At 32.7% G+C, this 22,552-nt stretch overlaps 2 protein-coding genes across 6 annotated transcripts in view; one reads left to right on the forward strand and one right to left on the reverse strand.

Moving 5' to 3' along the window:
• LOC116843954 overlaps nt 1–22,552 on the reverse strand; it is a 35,234-nt gene that overhangs the window by 381 nt on the left and 12,301 nt on the right. For 2 of the 4 annotated variants that reach the window (XM_032815131.1, XM_032815048.1), the window contains exons 2-3: nt 2,100–2,324; nt 98–244 (exon numbers count right to left, since the gene is read on the reverse strand). In XM_032815131.1, the coding sequence (XP_032671022.1) occupies nt 98–244; nt 2,100–2,282 (330 nt within the window). In that variant the 5' untranslated portion in view covers nt 2,283–2,324. Of the gene's footprint in view, nt 1–97; nt 245–2,099; nt 2,325–5,137; nt 5,258–11,792; nt 12,068–22,552 lie in introns of those variants that run through there. The other 2 variants (XM_032814973.1, XM_032815213.1) reach the window with 2 other exon arrangements.
• The window catches only part of LOC116843813 (serine/threonine-protein kinase OSR1-like), a 42,634-nt gene continuing 25,609 nt past the window's right edge, over nt 5,528–22,552 (forward strand). For both annotated transcript variants that reach the window (XM_032814628.1, XM_032814717.1), the window contains exon 1: nt 5,528–5,730. In XM_032814628.1, coding sequence (XP_032670519.1) covers nt 5,681–5,730 — 50 coding nt within the window. In that variant the 5' untranslated portion in view covers nt 5,528–5,680. The remainder of the gene's footprint in view (nt 5,731–22,552) is intronic.

Here is a 22,552-nt window from a genome sequence, read left to right on the forward strand (position 1 = left end):
TTTTGCATTCCTATCATTCACCAAAAGAAAATCTTTCACTGAAAGATTTCTACTATCTCGGATGCGTATCAGTCTATTTGTCATTGCGCGAGTTTACCTGTTGCGGACGTTCCCCCATTATCGCTTCATTGTCGTCAAATCCCTCGCAGGAGATCTCGAAATAATGCGACGGTTGATAGTCGTAAACGGGATCGTCCATCAAATCGATTTTCGTCACTTTCGTTTTGCAAAGATCATTGTATTGCTGTGTGTAAGTTGAAAGAGAGAAACTTGATATGGATAATTATGTCTCAATGTAGCGATACGTTACGTGTAATATATAGAGACGCTTGAATCTTAAAGATAAATACGCAGAGGAAGCATTTACAGAAGAAGGAAGAATTTTCAAAATTACTATACGATTTAATAACCAACCCAGACAACATAATGTTTAAAATCAGAACATAAGACGTCTTAAAGATAATCTTTAAGACGCCTTAAAGACATTTATACATAAATCGTTTGAAAGACATCTTAAAGATGATCTTTAAGACATCTTATGTCCCGATTTTAGACATTATATCGGGGAAAGAACATGTGGACATTTTGCCCTTCATTTATTTTCTTTCTATTTTTCATATATACTATTAGGAATTAAAATTTATATTAAAAAATTACTATGTTCCTTAGCAAAATGAATTATACTAACAGTCTATATCTAAGCTAGAAAATATAGTAAAATTGAAAAGAATGTAATGTATAAAAGGAAAGCTATATAATCTTTCCTCTATGTAGAATTAAAAAACTGACAGGAATTCGACAGAATTAAAAAAGCCTCGAATTTTAATATAGACAATTATCTTTCAATGCAACGTCACCCGTGACGTAGAAGACGTTTGAACCAGAGATAAATACATAAGAGAAATTTAGAGTTGAAAGAAACTGACAAGATCTAAATAACAATATTGAGGCCAAGAATAAGAGCTAAGACAGATATCCGAAGATCCTAAAATTTTATTATAACGTTTTAGGTTGAAATGACCAATACAAATTTAAACGTTTCAGTTCTAAGTGTTTGAACCTTCTTCAGTAACATTAATGAAATTGCTCATATACATACAAATATACATATAAACACATCATTCGAACAAACGGCTCACGGATATTACATCAAATTAAATCATTGTAAAAACGCATAGATAGCAATAATGGTCAGGCAACTTGTCGCAGTCGAGACTGAATGAAATTGTTAATTTATCCTTGTAAATTGGCAATACCATGCTACAATTGGTTGAGGCTCCTTAGCATCTGGGAGAGGTAAACCAACTGTTTTATATATCATTAAACACTAGTTCTTATTGTAATAAATTAACATACCATCAGCATAACGACGCCTAGACACAAGACGAAAATGATTATCAAAGACATTATGTCAACTGATAAACTTCAAATAACAACACCTCACTCGGTTCGACACTTAAATCTTGTCAAAGTAAATATTTTTATTTAAAACATCTGATAAGTTAAAATTTAAAATTATTTGCAACAGGTAGATAAAGGTTATCTAAAAGTTTGGTGTCACTCTGTTGATTTAAATCGACAGAGCCTGTCTTTAAATGCTTTTTAGATTGCTTCTCTGTGTAGCATTTCAGATATAATTCGTTTTTTATAAATAGGTTCCACGTGTAGAACCTTAACTTTGTCCCATTCGAAAATGTACCTTTCCTCATATATGTGTACCACATTTATGTCAGCAGTAAAATTATTTATTGATCTTTATCTTATTTATTGATCATTAATGTTACTGAAGAAGGTTCAAACTTAGAATTGAAACGTTTAAATTTATATTGGTCATTTCAATCTAGACCATTATAATAAAATTTTAGGAATATGGACATCTTGTCTTGGTTCTTATTGACCTCAATATTGAGATTTTATTCTGAGAGCCTTGTAAACTGATAAGAGTTCAGCAGAGCTTAAAGCGTCGAATTCTTCGAGAATTTAATTGGAAAAAATTGTATTCTTAGATTAATTATCGAGCAAGATTAACTTTGGAAAATACTCGCATTCTTTTTTATCGCACAAAATCTATTTCTAGAAATAGCAAACCATTTACTGACAATCATTAAATTCCTGTTATCTCTGTTTAGCTGTTGCAGCTTGTCCTCATTCTCCATTGCCTCATTGTAATCATCTTCTGACAGATAAGAGAAACCCCTCAGTTGTCCGTCACGCAGACTATATTGATTATACAGCTGAGGCTGCCTTCTGAAACTGTCCTTAATCAGCTGAGTGAGATTCATCCTTTTGCAGGATACGTAGTTGATGGCGAGAGATATAGCGATCTGCAAAGTAAAAAATCAACCATTTAAATAAATACAACGATTTGTGTAATATTATCTCTGAAGTCCGTATGATCCACGCAACTAAAAACCACTTGTTTGATTATCACTTCTTTAGATAAAGTTCTACATTAAAAATGTACATACAAAGTAATTGTACATTTGCTACATTAATAATGTATACAATAATGTATACAAAGCAACGATATATTTAAAACAATTTTTCAGGACTATCTACTGGCTTCTTTCAGATCGAAGCAGAATAAATTTTGCGACGAGAACTAAGATATCTCGAAGAAAATAGCCGGCTATGTTCGATCTACTTTTATCGGTGACACAGAATCGCGAATGCCTTTTAAGCGTCATGTTGCGTCACTGATAGGGCCTAAACTTCGATGGAGGTCTCAGTCGGTAGCTTTTAGCGACCCATCAAACCCGTTGATACGTAAATCGCGCGCAGAGGGTCCTGAGCAAATGGGAATGGAATTGCGATGAATCATTCGTTTAGAGAGTACTGCAACACTGGCGAAATCATTTCACGCGGTCCGTCATATCGATGAAATGCGATACGCGTCTCCAATTTCTCTCGCGAATCCTTTATTCCTGATGTCGGGTTTTTTCTTCGTCCGTCGTCGATGAGGTGAAGTCTTACTAAAGAAATTCATAAAGAGCAGTTCACACCAGAAATAACACTGCTAATAACGAATGGTTTTAGCAATGTTATTAAACAATATAGATCGTTTCATTTAAAATTGCTGAAAACAATCGTTTCCAACAAGATACAAAACAAGTTAATTGAATTTTGCTATTAATTTTTTTATTTTGGAATGAAAAATGTTAATAACATTTGTTTTCAATATTTTGCGGAAAACAAATGTTATTGATTAAAATTTTTTATTTTGCCACTGATAAAATTAGGAAAATCATGATGAAACTGCTAATAGCAATGTTATTAGCAAGAATGATATTTACAAATGTTTTCAACAAAGTTAGAAAACTTTAAAAATGATTAAATTTGTATATAGCACAAATTTGTTATTGTGTATAGCACATTTTGTTTTTTGTTAACACGTGTTATTAATCCTTTAAATATTAAGTTGATGAAAAAGATTTGTCGTACTTATCAGATAAAATAGAAAAAACGAAATTATCTAATTTCATAGAATTAATCATTTTTTATGAATAAAATGAACATCGAGTCGAATTTTTTTCATCTAACGAGAATTTCTAATTTTTCTTTTAATACTCAACTATAGATAATTTTCGTTTTTTCTATTTTATCTGATAAGCAGGACAAATCTTTTTCACCAATCTAATTTAACAGTTACCAATAAATTTAACAGTTTACTCATCTTGATTTCGAAAAAATGTAAAATTTCTCCAACAAATAGAATTTATGTCTCTAACGTAGTTTCTATAAAATTTCTACATAGTCTTGGAGACTCGAAGTTGTATATATATAAATGGGATGCTCAAAGAGACGTATGCGTCAAGAATGTGAAAAGGAAGGAGAAGAAGTCATACGCCGCACGCAATTGATGACGCATTAATAAGAACGCACGAATTTATCAATAGGAACGACGGCTTTCCCGCCAAGATCGGTATTAGTCGGTTTGCAAGGTCGGTTCTGATTGAGCTGACGTGCTATGTGTGTCGTGCGATATAAATTATTCTTCCCCGCGTCATCGAGTTAATTCGCGATGCTGCCGAAGTGACGACAGAACGACGCACGAAATAAACGCACGCTTCCAGTTTGATGGCGTTTTCTTCGACTCCAAGTAACATTAGAGCCAATAAGCACTGGCGAATCTGCAAAGATATCGGCACACCTCTCTTTTTGGACAATCTCACGTGAAAAAGTAGTGTTACCATGTGCCGACTGCTTGATATATCGATACAGATAAGAAAATAGCACACATAATTTCATGCGAACATCTCTCCTTTTTTCGTATAAATTTATCCTAAAAAAGAAAGAAAAATAGGACGAAGCGAGCGAATATTTTCCTATCATAAGTATCGTATCCTTATAGATCCTTCTGTTGCGAACGTACGTTGAGAAAAAATAATATTTATTTGATATATGACATTTTATTTTTGGCATATAAAGTTTATTTTTATGAATAAGCTTTATATTCTACAAATAAATTTCCAAGTATTTTTTTTCAGTACATATTCACAAAAAGTCCCTCACACTGTGTGTGTGTGTGGGGAGAGAGAGAGAGAGAGAGAGAGAGAGAGAATTTATTTGAGATATAAAATTTATTCGCAGAAAAATATATAAACCGTATATTCTCCACAGAAATAAATTTTAATTCTCACACACAAGGATAAACTTTATTTCACAGAAATAACTTTATTCTTTAGAAATAAATTTCCAAGTATTTTTTTATACTCACATTTTATACTCATAGGAGTCATTCACATTGAAAGATACTCGAGAATTCATTTCTTTTTTAAGAAATCTTATTTAAGATATTCGAGAATTTATTTCTAAGATATAAAGTTTATTCATAGAGAAATAAATCTTGTTTCACAGAAGTAAATTTTATTTTACAAGGATAAACTTTAGATCATAGAAATGAACTTTATACTTCATAAATAAATTTTCATGTATTTTTTCTCAGTTCACATTCGCTCAACGCGAGAACTTTTTGACAACGCGAAATGATTCGCGAAGAGCGGAGAAGAAGAGAAAGAGAGAGAGAGAAAAACGGACTACGTGGACTTTTAGCATCAGCGATACGCATTACACACGCGACAACACGTCAATGTGGGGTAGGTAGTTATCCAATTGACAGTGCCCCCGTCTGACATACATAGTTCAGTCGATGGCGGGCTCAGGATGATCCTACGTCTCCGCTGAATGCCAGCCCAGCGCCGGAGCGACAGTCGTTCCCTTGAAATTGCGCTCGCCGCGCGCGCGCGACGATTCCTCGCGTTTCCTCGCTCGAAATCGCTCGGTTCGCGTCGCATTTCGCGCCTGCGATTCGGGATTCTGGTGAACGGTTGCCGGGAAAGATACGCATTTCCTCGCAGACGAGTCGCGCGCGATAATGTGACACAGGGATAATGTCGGCACGACGAGCGTGTTCGCGACGAGGCGATCAGTGTGTTCGCAGTGAGAATGAGACTGGTCAAGGTTGACGATTGATTGCCAGTGATAGAGCCCCTTCTCATCGTCAGGTGATACTGGGGATATCCAGGCGTTCCCACCGGGAACGTGGCTGATTGTTCTCTCCCGAAAAGGGAGGAAAGACGAGAAGACACGAAGAGGGGAGAGAGATCGAGTCTCAGCGGCGCGCGTGAGGCATTCATCGGCGGCTCTACAATCAGAATGTCATTGGGCTGACACCGATGCTATGGCAGCCGATCTCTACGCGAATGGCTCTGTAAAGTCAACGTCCGTCAGGTGAGACCGATAAGAGATAAGGAGCGTGACCAGCTCGCACCTCGTTGATAAAATGTCCTTCCATTTCGCTCAGCTTTCCTCAAGCGAGGCGGGTCACGAACATCCAAATCGTTGGACTCCAATTGGCTCAGTTATTCGCAAATAGTCGGTCGCGTTAAGAAGTCCAGGAACAGAATTGATATAATGTAATACGGCCGCCCAGTAATAATAATAATAACAATAAGGACATTTTCAGTGTTTGCATATTTCAGAATTGCCAGATGTTATATTTTTTACAAAAAATAAATATTAAATCTTAAAATAATGCCTTGTAAAATGTAAATCTTAAAATTATATAGTATTAAATGAAGATTAGTTATTTGCATCAATATGTGATCATATAATTCAATAAAGAAAAATATATTCTTCCCAGGTGGCACAGAGAGTTTAAAATTAATTCAGCGAATGTCAGTAATTTTGAGTTCATTTTCAAATGCAAAAAAGATTCTTTTCAGAATTAAGTTCATTTCTTTTCAGAAATGAATTCTTTTTACATCTGAAATTGAACTCAAAATTACTGACATTCGCTGAATTGTTTTTTAATTCTTTTTAAACTCTCTGTGCTGTCTGGGTTATTATTAGAAAATAATTTTCATAAATTAAAAGCACAAGATATTTAAGAATGTTATTTTTAAATGTCGGAAATCATTATCATCAAAATAATCATATTTATATTTGCTTGTGAGATTACTGTAATATTTTGTGTTTAAATAAAATTATAACATTGTTGAAATTTGAGTACATCACACTTTTAAGTAAATATCAATTTTTTCTGCGTGTACTTTATTAAGCGCCAAATATAACACCTGACAATTATCAAGAATGTAGACACTTTCGAAAAATCCTTGAGAGAATATAGACACGTTCTTCGAAGGAGAATCGTTAATGGATATATCTAACGTTAAATTAGAAGATTAAATTGAAATCTCTCTAGCTATTTGAAAACATGATAACGAGTCACTGGCGTATTAGCGACATCGGAAAAATGAAACAGAAAAATACACGGATATTTCGTGCGCTTCGAGGAAAGCTGGTGAAATCGGCCGAAAAGGAAGGCTCCTATTCTCGATGCATATATTCGTTTAATGTGACCATCCGCTCGTGAGTTTTATTTGCCTATCAAGATAGCATTCAATGTCAACGTGACATGAGAATCAGATAGCCACGTTCAGGCACGCTAAATGCGGCCGTCCGATTCTAAACTTTATTTGCCTAACACGACGAACGCGCGTTCAACAGTCAACTAGGCAACGAGGAGATCGCGCGGGAACTTTCAGTTTTCCAAAGCGACGTGCAAATGCAAATGCGCACGTGCAATTTAAAAACACTCGATAAAGTAATCTGATTAACTTAAAATAAATAATAATGATGAATACACAAACACGAGAATGAGACGTAATGACATCCGCAGGTTTACGAGAAAAGCTGTCTTCTCACTTGGATTTGCTTGAGATTGAGAAGATTATGATGAAAATTTAGCGCATTTAAAGGCTCTGGTTGGTTTGTAGGCAGGAATTAAAGGAGTTTCTTTGGAATTTTTTACCAAGAAATTATAAGACACATATTTTTGAGCTTTTCAGTATATTTTTATTATGTTTTGAGGAACCCGATGAAAAATTTTTCATGTAAAATTTTGTATGAAATTTGTCCATACATAATTATGTATAATTATATATAATCATATAAAATTATATATAATTATACACAATTATGTATAACAATATGTATAATTACATATAAATTTATGCGTAACTATGTAAAATTATATATGAATTTATATATATAAGTAGAATGTATGAACATGAATGGACAAATTTGATACATAATAATATATAATTATATATAATTATATATAATTTTATATAATTATATATGAAAAATTTTTCATTGGGAAGTTACATGATTTTTTGCATAACTACAGCTTGTATAATAACTCAGTTACAGGGCGTGGTGCAATACTTCGGCTTGTGTCCTATTAGAGTGTATGATATCGTCGCTTGTAAACAAGATTCTTGTTTTATACGAGTGTGACTATTGTCTAAACTAGGACCATTGAAAACTAAGCCAAAATTTGTTCAAAATGACGAGATCAACAAACAAATCGCGATGTCATAATTTTGTCAAATTTTGTCAAAATTTTAATCCAATGATCCAGACGGTAGGCACACTCATGTAAAATAAGAATCTTGTTCACTTTTTTTGTTTTAGATCACTATAAGTGACTGTATCATGCACGCCAGCGGCACATGAGTTTAATGTTGCGCATGCGCTTTATAACTCAACTTATAACTAATATGCGGGTTTCACTTACGAGAAGGTCATGCAACTTCCTTCAAGCATAATAAAACACTGACAAGTTAAAAAATGTGACAAGTTAAGAAATTTCATAGAGATTCGTTATATGCCTACAAATTATTCAGAGCCCTTAAAGTAGTGGTTTTGTTAGAAAATTATGTTAAATAATGATTAATACGACATGAGGAAGCTCTATAACTTTGTACTAAATGTTTATAAATGTGATTTACAATATATACAGCTTTAGCATTATAGCAAAAGAATATCAATCAAACTCACTTATAATTTTTAAAAACTCATAAAGAAATAATCATTTTTGGCGCTTTGACGAGTTAACACTTTTGACTAGATCGTTTGTGTATATGTTTGCAAAAATATCATATGAATACCACACTAAGAGAAAAATACTAGAGAAAAATAATTGTAATGTAAGTTTCTTTTCATATTTTACTCTATTTTCTGCATTTTTACATATTGATTATAGATTTTTTAGATTATTTAACCATCTTATCTTTAAGAAAATAACTGTTATATAACGCATATGTTATACAATAGTCATATTGTTGAGTGGGAAATTGTAATATTAATGTTATGTTACTGTTACTTGGTGTTTATTGAGTGTTAAAATTTAAACAGATTCCTTAAAAAATTGATTTACGATTAAAGCCAATGGAATTTAGAAGTTTTCTCGGAATGTTTGTGAAACAAACGATAACTCTGTATAAGATATGAAACAAAGAGAGAAGGAGAGAGAAAGGTAATCCAGTGTACGTAAGATATGGGATACCCTCCGAGATACTTTTGTCAACAATAATCTCGTAACGTACACGATGATGACTCTGTGATTTTGTAATGTATACGTTACGTTGTAACCGGTAAGACTGATGACACATCGAACTCTGGTACACAACGGTGTCGAATAACTGCTGATACGGTATTGTTTAGAGCGGCCGTTTACGCAAGTGTGTCTAATCTGTCGCGAATTTTTGTAAATCGAAATCTCAAAGCAACTTCGTGAAATTGCACGGTTTCTATTTAGATATAAATCAAAACCTGATTTTTGAGTCTTCGAAACTAGAATTCAAAATTTTGTGAGACCTCAAAACGCTTGAAACTTAAATTATCTAAACCTGAAATGCTCATTAAAAAGAGATAGTAATTGTGCATAAAACGGGCTTCTGTATAATTACTTTTCATTTAAGAAATCAATTTTTCAGTACATAAAAAAGCACAGATCAATATAATTATTTTTATTGGTGTAAAATATCAACATTCTAATATACAACTATCAAAAAGAATATTTTTGGTTTAGAAACTAAAAACTTGACAAAATTTTTTTTCAGAAAATCAAGTTTTTTAAATCTTTAAAATCTTTAATCTTTCAGAAAATCAAGTTTTAAATATTTATTAGACATAATTAAATAGAATGTTAGTTAAACATGATTAGTAGAATTTTTTTATAAAATATAATTAGATAAAATATTAAGTAATTATATAGAATATTAAAAATAATTATATGCAAACTAGATGAAAATAATTATTTCTAAATATAAGAAAAACTAAAATTAGATGAAGTTTTGAATTTTTTAGAGTTTTTATCTATTATAAACTACTTTAGTCAAGGAAAATTTAGTCAAGGTTTTTGTTTAAAGCACTAACTCTATCCGAACTTTTTTCAGGTCGTCTATTAGTTTAGTACGCTATCTATATACTTTAGCGACCTGTTGTATTCTGAAATTAGCATCTCTGTCTCAGATTTAGAGAATTTTGAATTACAAAAAATGCGAAGTTTTGAAATTTGAAGTCTTTCGAGGAAACTTGAAACTTGAAGTCTTTCGAGAAACTTGAAGAGTTTCGAGGTTTCGAGTATCCCATTCTTAGTTTCTGTGCATGCCAAGCAATTGCGCAAGGAACGCGGTCAACGTCAAAGCGCGGCGCTGGAAGTAGACAAAAATCGCGCGATCGCTCCTTCCTTTCGAGTTTTTGGGACGCGAATGGAAGATTGAACGAGTGAACGCAGAGATGCGCGCGTCTCCGCCGCGTGAGCGCAACAGTTGTCGCTTTTTTTGCAAACAATTTCAATGACAATGAAATCGTTTAATAGCCGCCACCGCTCTCTGAGTTAATAAGCAATTGACCCTCGGCCGGCCGAGTAAAGGTTCCCATTGATGAAGAGCGTTATTAAGCGGACTCGAGCGAGAGCGGAACTCGAAATCTCGACTCTTCGAAAATCCTAATCCGATTATCCGTCTGCGATCGTGCACACAGAAAAACACATGCTACATTCAAGTTAATCTCATTTGTTTCACGTATTTCATAAATTTATATATCCGCAAATCTATCCTCAGTTCATCATAATTAAGATAGTACATGAATGTTATACAAATATTTGGGAATGTTTGTATGTTTCATGAATGTACTATAAAAACGTTGTTATATGTTCATAATACGTTCATGGTACGTTTATATTCGAATGACACAACCATAAATAATTTGTGAATATGCATTGAATATTTATAAAATGCTAATTTATCATTGATTTCGCGTTTACAATTGTAGAGGAATAATTTAAGTATTTTATTTCGCGTGTGTGTATATATATATATATATAAATTAATTAGATAATATTAGTCATTCATTAGATAACATATCATTCATTAGATAACATTATTATCGCGAGGGACAGTTAATCTTCTTTAATTAATAATTAAAAATCTACAAAGTTATATTAGGAAAATGGTAGATGACTTTTTTGTTCAGTTTAACTTAATGTATAAGCACACGATGACAGACATCGCCACTACCATATCTCGCGTGATCATTCACAGATCTACTTTAATTAATATCTCGATAATTATTGCGAATATCACAAAACAGTTTAGAATTTGTATGTCTACCTCAATCCGTACTATGCCTCCATGAAAGCTTCGAAAGTATTCTAGGACACCCTGTATATATATGTATATATATATATATATATATATATATATATATATATATATATATGTGTGTGTATGTGTGGTATCTAAACAGAATATATTTCATTTCGCATAAATAAATAGGCAAACGAGAAATCACGCCGACATTTAGTGAACACGGAGAAAACCATAAACAAATTTGAATTAAAAGTCTGTCTTTAAGAAATATAATTTTTTTTAAATTTGAGAAAGAGAGAGAAGGGGAGACACTTACCCTATATCATCGATTTATGGCGGAGCATATGATCGATTGTGATCGTCATAAATTAAGACTCCTGATACATCAACGTAGGCGTGTTAAATTACGTCGTCAGATGCGCGAGCCGCGTCAGGAGTTTTCGCTTAATGAGTCGTACCTTCAAGACCTCCGGCGCGCTTTTTCACGCGCTTCATCGAAGGACTGTCGTCAAGGACTAGTAGACCTATTATTGTAGTCAGCAAATTGAAACGTAGCGATGCGATGTTACGACAGTCATAATTCTTGGCTGGCTAGACGATGATCGCGACGGCACATTTGTTTGTTCAATTGTACGCGCGCGCTACCGCGACCTGTACTGACTAAGATCGATGCAAAGTCAATCCAATAAATCCACGTGTTCGTAGAAATTCCTCAACGCGCCGGGATCCATCAATTTAATGAGATATGTGCCGTTCATTACACCGCCGAATTATACCGAGTTCGATTCGCTGGCTGATGTTGTCGAGTAAATACTTGATAACAATCTATTTTTCGATATAAGGGCAACGTACTAATGCGAATGTGTTCACTTTGGTAGACAGTCCTGGATTTCTCATCAGATGTTTGTCTAGGTCTTAAAAAAATTGTCAGGAAACCTAAAATGGAGGAACATTAGAAAAGAGAAGAGTTGGAAAAATCCCTTTTTCCTACAAAAGCAGAATTATTTGGTTAATAACAACTATTGCTAGATGTTGTCCGTGATAATTTCAAGTTAGTTGAATCCAGTGTAGGACCTTAAATTTTCGATTGAAATTCTTTTTGACTAAAATAATCGAAATAATCAAATTATTGATCAAAATTCATCAAACATTATATATGTAATTGCGAATAATTTTACTGATTGGTGCAATTTATTATTAATAAGCGTATAATTAATCTCACATCAAAATTTGATTAATAATTAATGTTTTCAATTAACAAAATCATTTATGATTTTATATATATAGTTAATTTTGGTTACCGGTTATCTTAGAGAAAATTTTAATTACACCGAGAGAAAATATTTTTGAAGATTTATTTGTGGAATATAAAGTTTATTTGAGTGAAATAAAATTTATTTTTGTGAATAAATTTTAGATCCTACAAATAAATTTTCAAATATTTTTTCTCAATGTGAGTATTAATTACATTGAGAAAAAATACTTATAAATTTATTTGTAGGATATAACGTTTGTTTATTTGTAAAATAAAATTGATTTCTTTCTTTGTGAATAAACTTTATACCTCACAAATAAATTTTCAAATATTTTTCTCAGTGTGATTAAAATTTTCTTTATTTCACAGAAATTAATTTAATATTACATAAATAAATCCTTAAATATTTTTTTCTCAGTGAAATACTAGTTGAATTTAACGGGTGAATCAACGTGACAGTGATACAATAAAATGCGTTTTAGTTAAAGGAAACAAAATGTCTGGTTCTAAATTTGTTTCTTGAGAATCAGGAATTTTGTTCTCCTTAACCAGAATACATTCATTCGTATCACTTTAATGTTAATATTTATTTTTTTCTTCATGCATTATCTTCACTGATTGTCTGCCAGAACCTTCAATATCTTTTCTTTCAATAAATGAAAAATTGCGAAGCAAAAGAACGACACATTTATAATTTTTCAAAAGTCCGCAGATTAATCTTTTCGTTTGGAAATTAATTTAAAAAAATTATTCCAAGTACATCGAAATCAAGCACAAATTTAAGAGAGGAATCTAAAAGAAAACGCTGGAGAACTTGAAGATCCGTCTCCGCCCCGAGATGGCGGAAGTTGTGACGACTTACGGGAAGGAAAGACCGTGCGAAAAAGACACGCGGACGCAATAAATAAATGGACAAAGCGCTTGTTACGTCGCGTGACGCCGATAGAGTGAGGCGGAGGAAATGAGGGAATGAAAATTTGAAGAGTATCTCTCGTGGCTGCGCACAAACTGAACGTAGGCTGCGGCGGATGACGCGGCGCGGCGCGGCACGCCCGGTTCAGAAACTCGAATTAAAATCGCTGCTCTAGCCCGGCGGCGAATTAAACTTTTAACCCAAATATCAGGAGGCTGACAAGGAACAATGGGCGAAGTGCGCGTGAGACAGTGGGTAGTGTCGTCGTTTCGTCTTCCTTCCGAAATCATTTGTGAAACTTTGGTGTCCTCGTGGCTTTCCTACGAAACAACAAGAAGGAAAGAGATAGAGAAAGAGAGAAAGAAAAAGAGAGAGAAATAAGCTAACGCTAATTCATAAGTATATACAGGGAGAGAATTTCATGGTAAGAGTTATTATTAAATTTTGTAATAGAGGAATAAATCGACATTCCACAGCAATTTTTTATTCTTTCATTTTTCATGAAAGGATAATAAATACGCTATTTATGTCTTACACTGAGAGAAATTATCCGATAATCTGAAATTAACGGTTATTTACGATCAAATTCCGATCAATTTTTATATCTGATCAGGATATCCGATTAGATTTAATCGGATACTCCTGATCATATAATGGCATTTTATCAGATAAACCGATCAAAAAAAAAATTATGAATCGATATTTCTCATCGGGTGTTTCCTGATCGGATACAAAAATTCATCAGTATTTCTATCGGAAATATTAATTTTTTTTAATTTTGTTAATTTTTTATCGAATAATTTCTCTCAGTATATGAACTTTGAAGTGTGGTATTAAAAAGTGTATTGTGTTCAGTGACGTAGCCAGGGCTGAGGGGGCTGCAGCCGCCCTTCCGAAATTAATTTTCTAGGTTACGCTAAGTGTGAGACAAATTTTTTCGAATGACCTTTTTTTGCTCGTCAAAAATAAAAAGTAAGCCCCCGTGAAGCTTTTTTCTGGCTACGCCACTGACTGTGTTCTTTTCGAAACTTACTATGTTCCTCAGCAAGATAAACTTATTTATTAACAGTGTCCTCCTGCACTAGTAGAAATACAGAAAAGAATTTCTATAAACAAGAACAACTAATATTCTTTCTGTATTGAGAAAAAATACTTGGAAATTTATTTATGGGATATAAAATTTATCTACGGAAATAAACTTTATATTCGGCAAATAAAATTTTAAAGTTTTAAGTATTTTTTTTCTCAGTATACGTAATAATGCGTACCAATATACCGAGAAAAAAATACTCGAAAAAATTTATTTATGGAATATAAAGTTTACCCAGGGAAATAAACTTTATATCCGATAAATAAAGTTTCAAATATTTTTATTTCTGTATACTAGTCATACGAAAAAAGAAGGAAGGCATTTGTATTGTCATGCTTTAATTATTATTAATTTGTGTAATAATTAATTAATAATTAATTTTAATTAATTTATTGTTCAGATAAAATGAAACGATTTTATTTTCATATCGTTATAATCTTATGAAACAATGTATGTGTTGTTTTGATCTATAATCTTCTATGATTTTTTGCATATATACATTATATTGTAAAATTATAACGTGGGAGTATAATCGTTTTATGACATTTGAAAAATCTGAAATGACTTATTGCACAACCAAACATTTCGTTATTTACCTCTTACTATTATTCTTATCATTATTCTTATCATTATTCTCTAATTTTTTTTTCTGATTACTTCTCTACGTCTGCCGTTATATTACCAGACAACAAGAGTGAGTCACCAATGTTGCCGGAGTTGGTATATTTGTACTAGATTTGGTACTTTTTCTTCACAATTGGTACGTTAGTACTACAATGCATAAAATTGGTACAAATAGGGCTAGTCTTAATATATTTGGTACTTTTTGGTTCACCAGAGTTGCGTTCCAAAATCCTACTCGGCAAGTAGAGTAACATTCAATTAATCAATCCCACACAGAACAAATATCCAAAATATATCTCATGGATATCCTGTAGATATCGCGATATCTATAAGATATCCATGAGATGTATTTCAGATATTTGTTCTGTATGGGATCATGACAAAGAAATCGTAGTTATCTTTATTCTGATTGGTCATTTAAATACTACCTTACCCGTTAAATAGAGTTTTAAAACACAGCCCAGGGGTACTATTCCGTTCCCGCATACCGACAGTTGTCGAATCGGTAGGCGTCGTTGCGCAGCTTTTTTATACCGTGGAAAAACTGCGCAACGACACCTACTGATCCGACAACTATCGGAACCACGGTAACGGAATAGCACCCCAGATAGTCAATTAGAAATCTTTTCCCCTAACGTGTATTCATCTTCTAATGATTATGTTTCGCTCAGCACTCGTACTGACGCTAGGTGTCATTCTATTCTCGCTTCTCATTATATGTTGTAGAAATAGAAAACAGAAATATAGAAACGAGAATAATTTAACATCATTGCGAATGCTATGTGGTACCTAATATTAAAAGTCAATTAAGTTAAAATAAGCTTAGCATCTTAGTAACAAAATTAGAATTTGTAAACTGTTATTAAAAACTACTTTTCAACTAGATTATTTCTACTTTTTTATAAATAACATAAAAAGGTAAGCAATTTCGTTCTAAACAAATCTTTTGTATATTTGATAGAATGAATATATCATATTATATATGTTATTTTTGTGATTTATATTTGTGATTTTCAGGCAACTTTTTATTATATTTTTTAAGTTAATAATAATGTCCGATATACGCAATGAACAAAAATAAAAAAGGACATAGGTCTAGTACATTTTGACGGAATCTGGTACATTTTTCTGATACTAAAGTTTTCTTCCCGCCGGCAACACTGAGGGTGGAGTCCCATGGCACATATTTTCGTAACACGTAACCGCGTAACCAATCACATCTTTCTATTCTTTTAAAACTTCAGAAATACTAAACAGAAAAAGCTAAAACATAAATACTAAACGTCGCAATTTATTGATTACGCGCTTACGCGGTATGCGAAAAATACATGCCATGGGACTTTAGTCTCAGAGTGAGACAAGAGAAAGGACTAATAGCGAGAGACGTGAACTCTCAGGTCGATACTTCGGTATTAGTTGAGAACGCGGAGTTTGGTCAAGCCCTTCGAGTGTAACACGAAGCCGAACGTGGGCGAAGCGTTAACGAGTACGTGCTAAAATAAGGTATCGGTAGTATTCTTACACGTCGCAGGTGTCATTTTCGCGCGAACATCGTCCGTATTTGCGGAGGTAATTAGAACACCAGTTTGGCGTAAGACCGTTATAGACCTGTTAATTGTAATCAGGTGATGCTGGGCGAAGAGGAAAGAGGTTCTTGCCAATGAGCTTCGATTGGTTACTACGTCATGCGCCATTATAATTGCTTCGGTCATATTTTCGCCGAAAGAGCGCAGATCCGCCGAGTGATTACGAAAAAGACGAAACTACGTCGCTTCTAATGCTCTGATAGTTTCAGACGCGATTTTCAGAAATATCGTCGTACGGTCAAATTGGACGGTATTATACTCAGAATATTTTCGCAACATTATATACAACAGCATAATCAGTACGATTTATATACTGGGAAAACAATACTTAAGAATTTATTTGTGATATATTAACCCTTACACTGTAAAGGGGATCAAATTGACCCCAGCACTTTTTAAAAGTCCGTGTATCTCTTAAATCAATAGGTGCATTCAGTACTACAATCGCTTACTGAGCGCTCAGTGAGCAGCTATTTGTGAGCGCTCGATGAGCGGTTTTCATATACTGGATGTATGCTTATAATCCTCACCTACATATCTATATGGTATTTGGCGTATAATAAGGTTACGTGAGAAAATATTTTGTTAATTTAATATTTATGTTCTGATTACAATAAAAAATGAATATAGAACATATTATGTTTTTATTTGAAAATGAAAATAATAATATAATGCAAATAATCGCGCATTATTATTTGAAAATTTTATATTACGTGATCATAGAGGAATACATATTCGTAATAAAGATTATTTCGAAATAACAATACCACAATATAATTTAAATGATTTTCATGCACATTTTCGGATGCAACGCGCCACAATAGAGGTCAGTGTTGCATTTAATTATCTTTTAAATATTTCTTTGACACATATTTATTTACACATTTATTTATTTATTTACAGGGCTTGTTTTTCATGTTGGATTGCTTGTTGGCTTTATAAACTTTATTATTTTACACGTCTTATGTTCTCTAGAGATATACTAGTTAATAAACTATATAGTTGTAGTAATTATGGTCGTGGAGCTATGTCCATTGACCAAAATAAGCTATATAGTTAAGTGAGCGTAAAGTGAGCGACAGTGAGCGACGTAAAACTACGCTCACAAAAATGGTGAGCGGTCTTTGTGAGCAGCTTAGTGAGCGCTTGTATTCAGGGGGTCGATTGTGTATCTCAAAACAGAGTGAAAAAAGTGAGCAAATTTACTAAAATATTTGTAACTTCATTGGTCAATGCCTAGTGAATTTGTTCATTTTTGTAATTTTCACTCCGTTTCGAGATACACAATCGACCCCCAGTACACAAATCTAGGATGCTCAGTGAGCGCTCAGTGAGCGGTTATAGTACTGAATGCACCCAATAAGTTTCAAACCATTGGTCCTATCCATAGACTTCTATATACTACTAGATACTACTAACTTCGACTCAGTATATAGCCCCGAAAAGTATGTACAGAAATCTCGCGCATGCGCTTATTTGGTGTTCCGACATTCACAATATAGCATCTCATTTTAGGCATTATTGCATTCTGATATAGGTATACAATTGATTAATCACTTATTTTTACAAAATTTTTAATGTTACGTATTTCACTTTGACTTTTTTACTCTGTACGTACACAAATATTTAAGCAGGCGTCATCGGCCATATTACATTTATATCCCTTCTTCTTCTAGAACACCAGTTTCAGGCATGCGCAGATGCTTTTTTTTCTGTACGTAATACATATTGTTCGGGGTCAATTTTACATAGCACTATATAAGGGAATTAGCAGTCTAATAGTTATATACAAGATGTGATAAAAAAAAGACTGGAATTCTGTCGTCGAGTGCGTAAAACTTCACGGATGTAGTTTAAGATTTTACAGATAGGTAGCGCATCCTTCTCTAGGACGCTGTAGAAATTTCGTTATGATCGGTCCAGTAGTTCCGAAGTTATTGTACTGGAAACGAGTGTGTGTTTGTACCGTTCTGCGATTTGTCACGCGTTTTTTAAAATGAAAGTACTGGACCGATCATAACGAAATTTCTACAGCGTACTGGAAGAGGATGCGCTATCTATCTGTAAAATCTTAAACTATATCCGTGAAGTTTTAAGCCCGTATCAGACTACCGACTGCATAGGCCGACCCGACTGCCGACTACGACTGCCGACTCTCAATGAACCAATCACAGTGAGGCGCCGAGTCAGCGCCTCACTGTGATTGGTCCATTGAGAGTCGGCGGTCGTAGTCGGTAGTCTGATACGGGCTTTACGCACTCGACGACAGAATTTCGGTCTTTTTTTGATCACACCTTGTAGAAGTCCTGTCTGTAAAAAATGATGTTTGGTAGAGGTGGTTGCTTGTATATAACGACATACCTGTGTACTGGAACACGACGTAGTTAAAGTTGTCCGTAGGACGTTTATGATCCCCTTTACATTTTGTGTATACTTTCTTATTTTTGCAAGTAAGTAACATTTTTTTTTCGATAAAATTTGTTTTGTTTTTACTTCTTTTATGAAAATATATGAATATTTACTAATATAAGCTATAAATGTAGACCTAATCTTTAAATACAGCATATTTCTCGTTATACACAAAATCAATTTATTTATTATTTCATTTTTTTATGTATTTCATATAAACTATCTATTTTTGTATATCAATACACAAAATAAATAGTGCAAAATAAAGAAAAAAAAAATTTTTTTATCCTCAAATCCTGATCTTGATATTTTAAAATTTGCAATAAATCATGCCCTAAACTTAAGCATTTAATCGTTAATTGGTAAATTTGTTATATTTTTTTCATAAAAGTCTGATCACTAAATTTTAACTTCCCGTTGTAGATATTTTGCTCTATGATTTTTTCAAAAGTTACAATTTTTTTATCATAATAATATATTTTTCGTTTTCCACTTTATATATTCGCAAAAATAAGAAATATTTAATATTTATTTTTGAAATATTAATTTTTTACTGTATTTTTTTTACTATAAAAGAACTGAAAATTTAATAATATTCCATTAAGATATTTGCAATTTTGTTAACTTTTACTCAATTACTAGAAAATTTCCGTAAGCTTGTCGTTATCGTGTAAACCACTATAATAGATATTGAATAAAAGTTAACAAAATTGCAAATATCTTAATGGAATATTATTAAATTTTCAGTTCTTTTATAGTAAAAAAATTAATATTTCAAAATTAAATATTTTCACGAGTTTGTCAGTAGTTTACACGATAACGACAAGCTTACGGAAATTTTCTATCTAAAATTCAGTTTAACTGAATCACCGAGAGTCAAGATATTACTGCAAAATGACGACTTTGGGAAGAAAAACGAAATATATTTTAACTGCATATACCATACACTTATATTGAGTATACACTTATACACGTATTTGATCATCAAAATTATATTTTTTTTCTCTTTATATGTTGTATAAATACACGTCAAAATAACACTTTTGCATATTTATTCAGTTTGTCATAAAAAATTGTGAAAAAACAACCACGATTTGCAGACAATCTGACCCTCCAGTCCCTTTAAATCTATTCCAAATACATTCTAAATCCTAATAAAATTTCAACCAAAATATTAAATTAAAATAAAAATTCGGTTTACTTACTATAAAAAGTTGTGACAAATTCTCTTCGATAGCTTTATTATATTCTTGTAAAGAAAGTAAATTCTTCTTTTAAATACATGCTAAAATGAGCCTTTCTAATACTTGTGATAATTATATTTTAAGATTATTTTCAAGGAAATATTCTTTGTTGAAGATAATAATTACTTAACCTTAACTACACATTTCTTTAGAGTCTCGATTTCACCGCATTGGATGTAGTACATCCAGCTACTTTCAACTATTAATATTTTCTCAAAAAATAGATATTTTTTAATATATATTTTTTTTATTTAAACGCCAAAATGTCAGAAATACGTCTATATTATCAATTACAATAGAAATGTTATAAAAAAACTTAGGTTTGTGTGAAAAAGTCGAATAGAAATTTCCTTAATCAAAAAAAGGTTACTTAATTCAAAATATATAGTTTTTTTGTAATGTATTGTATAAAACCATATGTATTGTATAAAGCCATATTGTATATAGCTTTATTGTATTGTGAAAGATATAACTTTTCAGAAAAAAATGTGAAATAATGATTTAAAAAAATATATTGTCTTAACATGAAAAATTTTAACGTCAAGATTGATTTCAATGGTGTCTTCTATATCTGCTAAATAGCAAATAGAATGTAGCATCGGCAATTGTAGAGAGAAAATAGGAATTTCTTTTGCTAATTTTTTTCCAATATTAATTCCTTATCTTTTACTATATAGAAACGGCGAACAACTTACAACAATAGCATGGGTATAGTATACTCAATTATAGTGTTATAGAGTTAAAAAGAGGAAGTAAACTGAGTTAATCGTTTTTCTCAGCGGTAGAATGATATTTTTCTGTGTATATTTTCGCTGCAGTTTGCAGATTGCTCGTTATTTCTGATGTCAGTATGGGAAAAAATTTTAACTCAGACAATAACTATTGTGTGATGTGAAGCACTACTGTTTAATGTGCGTCTATGAGAATTGCAGAAGGACGGAATGTGCGTTGCGATTGTAATATGCAGTTGTAACTGTGTCGATCGCGTTATATTGCTCGTCACCGTTTGCAAAGGAACTGTTGCACAAATAAATTGATCGAATCAGTTTTTCGATTTATAAAAACTAGAAATCCTGCTTCCTTCAACCAAAACGTTTGGTTCGTTCACACATTATCAGATGAATTCAATCAAACGTTTCTCTCCTTCTAGCATTAAAGCAATACCTGATATATGGGAAAAATATATTCAGTATAGAAATATTTAGTGTGGAAATTTTTTCTTCACGTGCGTTTCAAAACCATTGAGTAAGTTCCATACTTTTTGGAAAAAAAATTGCTTCTACAGTTTTATCTTCTGCTTTTTAAATTTCCCATACTATATCTTGACATTTTTTCTACATTATAAATATATCTTAATCGGACTCTGCTTATAAAATGTTACATAGAAAATGATAGAAAATATTTTTTTTTCCATTGGTGATTTCACATCTCCTTTTCTAGAGCGTATTTAAGAAACTTCATAAATAAATTATATTATGGGTTATCATATTCTTTGCAAATATATATTTTTATATTATATTTACATTAAAAGAAAAAAATACATATATTTATACATACACAAAGAATACGACAACCTGTAATATAATTTATTTGCGAAATCTTTTGAATGCGTTTTGAAAAGAGGTGTGAAATCGTCATTGAAAAGGAGAGCCAATGTTTTTTGTCATTTTCTATTCAATATTTTAAATAGGGAACACTCTTCTTCGGTTAATGAATGTTTATATTTTCGGAAAAATTCGCTGTGTATAGTAATATTTCGTACATTAAAGGAAAGAGTCGCGTCTTCCCTTCTCTGAATCTCTTCTCGCTGTAGAGTGATTCGCGCAAGCTCTTCCTGTAAGGTGAACATTTAGTTTTATCCAATAGGATAAAAATCGTCGAAAGAGAACACAGGATTCGAAGCGTATACATCAGTCCATTCGCCATAGGATTATTTTTAGCCGGTGGAATAGAGTCTACCCCTTCGCGATGGCTAAAAATAGCCGGTAAGGCCAATCCAGGCCCAATTATCCCATCTAGATATTTAGGTGACAATCGACCGACACCGCCAATTTAGAAATATTCCACGCGTTCGAACCACCGGGGCCTTCGGTCGTGTCGTCCCGATGCGAATAATCCCTCGCATCTCGCGCTCACTAAAAAATCAGGCCCCGTTTAAGACCCTTTTACCCCGACATATAGACGGGCGAAACGCTGGATTCCTGCGCACGGAATCGTTCGCACGAACGAACGCTGAGATAAAAATACGTGAAAATGTGTTTGATGGATATAAGATTTATTCACAGAAATAAATTTTATATCTCACAAATAAATTTTCAAATATTTTTTTATCAGTGAACGAGTGAACACTTCTTCTCTTACAGATATTCTTTCCGCGAAGACTCTTTCTTTCCCGTAATAAATCCTTAGAAATTAGATCGAGGATGTTTACATGATTATTCGACGTTTAAACACCGCATTTGAAAAATTGCTTTCAGCAGACAAATATATG

The sequence above is a fragment of the Odontomachus brunneus genome, unplaced genomic scaffold, assembly GCF_010583005.1.
Source record: "Odontomachus brunneus isolate Ranch 3 - 2012 unplaced genomic scaffold, Obru_v1 Obru_scaffold_001, whole genome shotgun sequence".
Lineage (NCBI taxonomy): Eukaryota > Metazoa > Arthropoda > Insecta > Hymenoptera > Formicidae > Odontomachus > Odontomachus brunneus.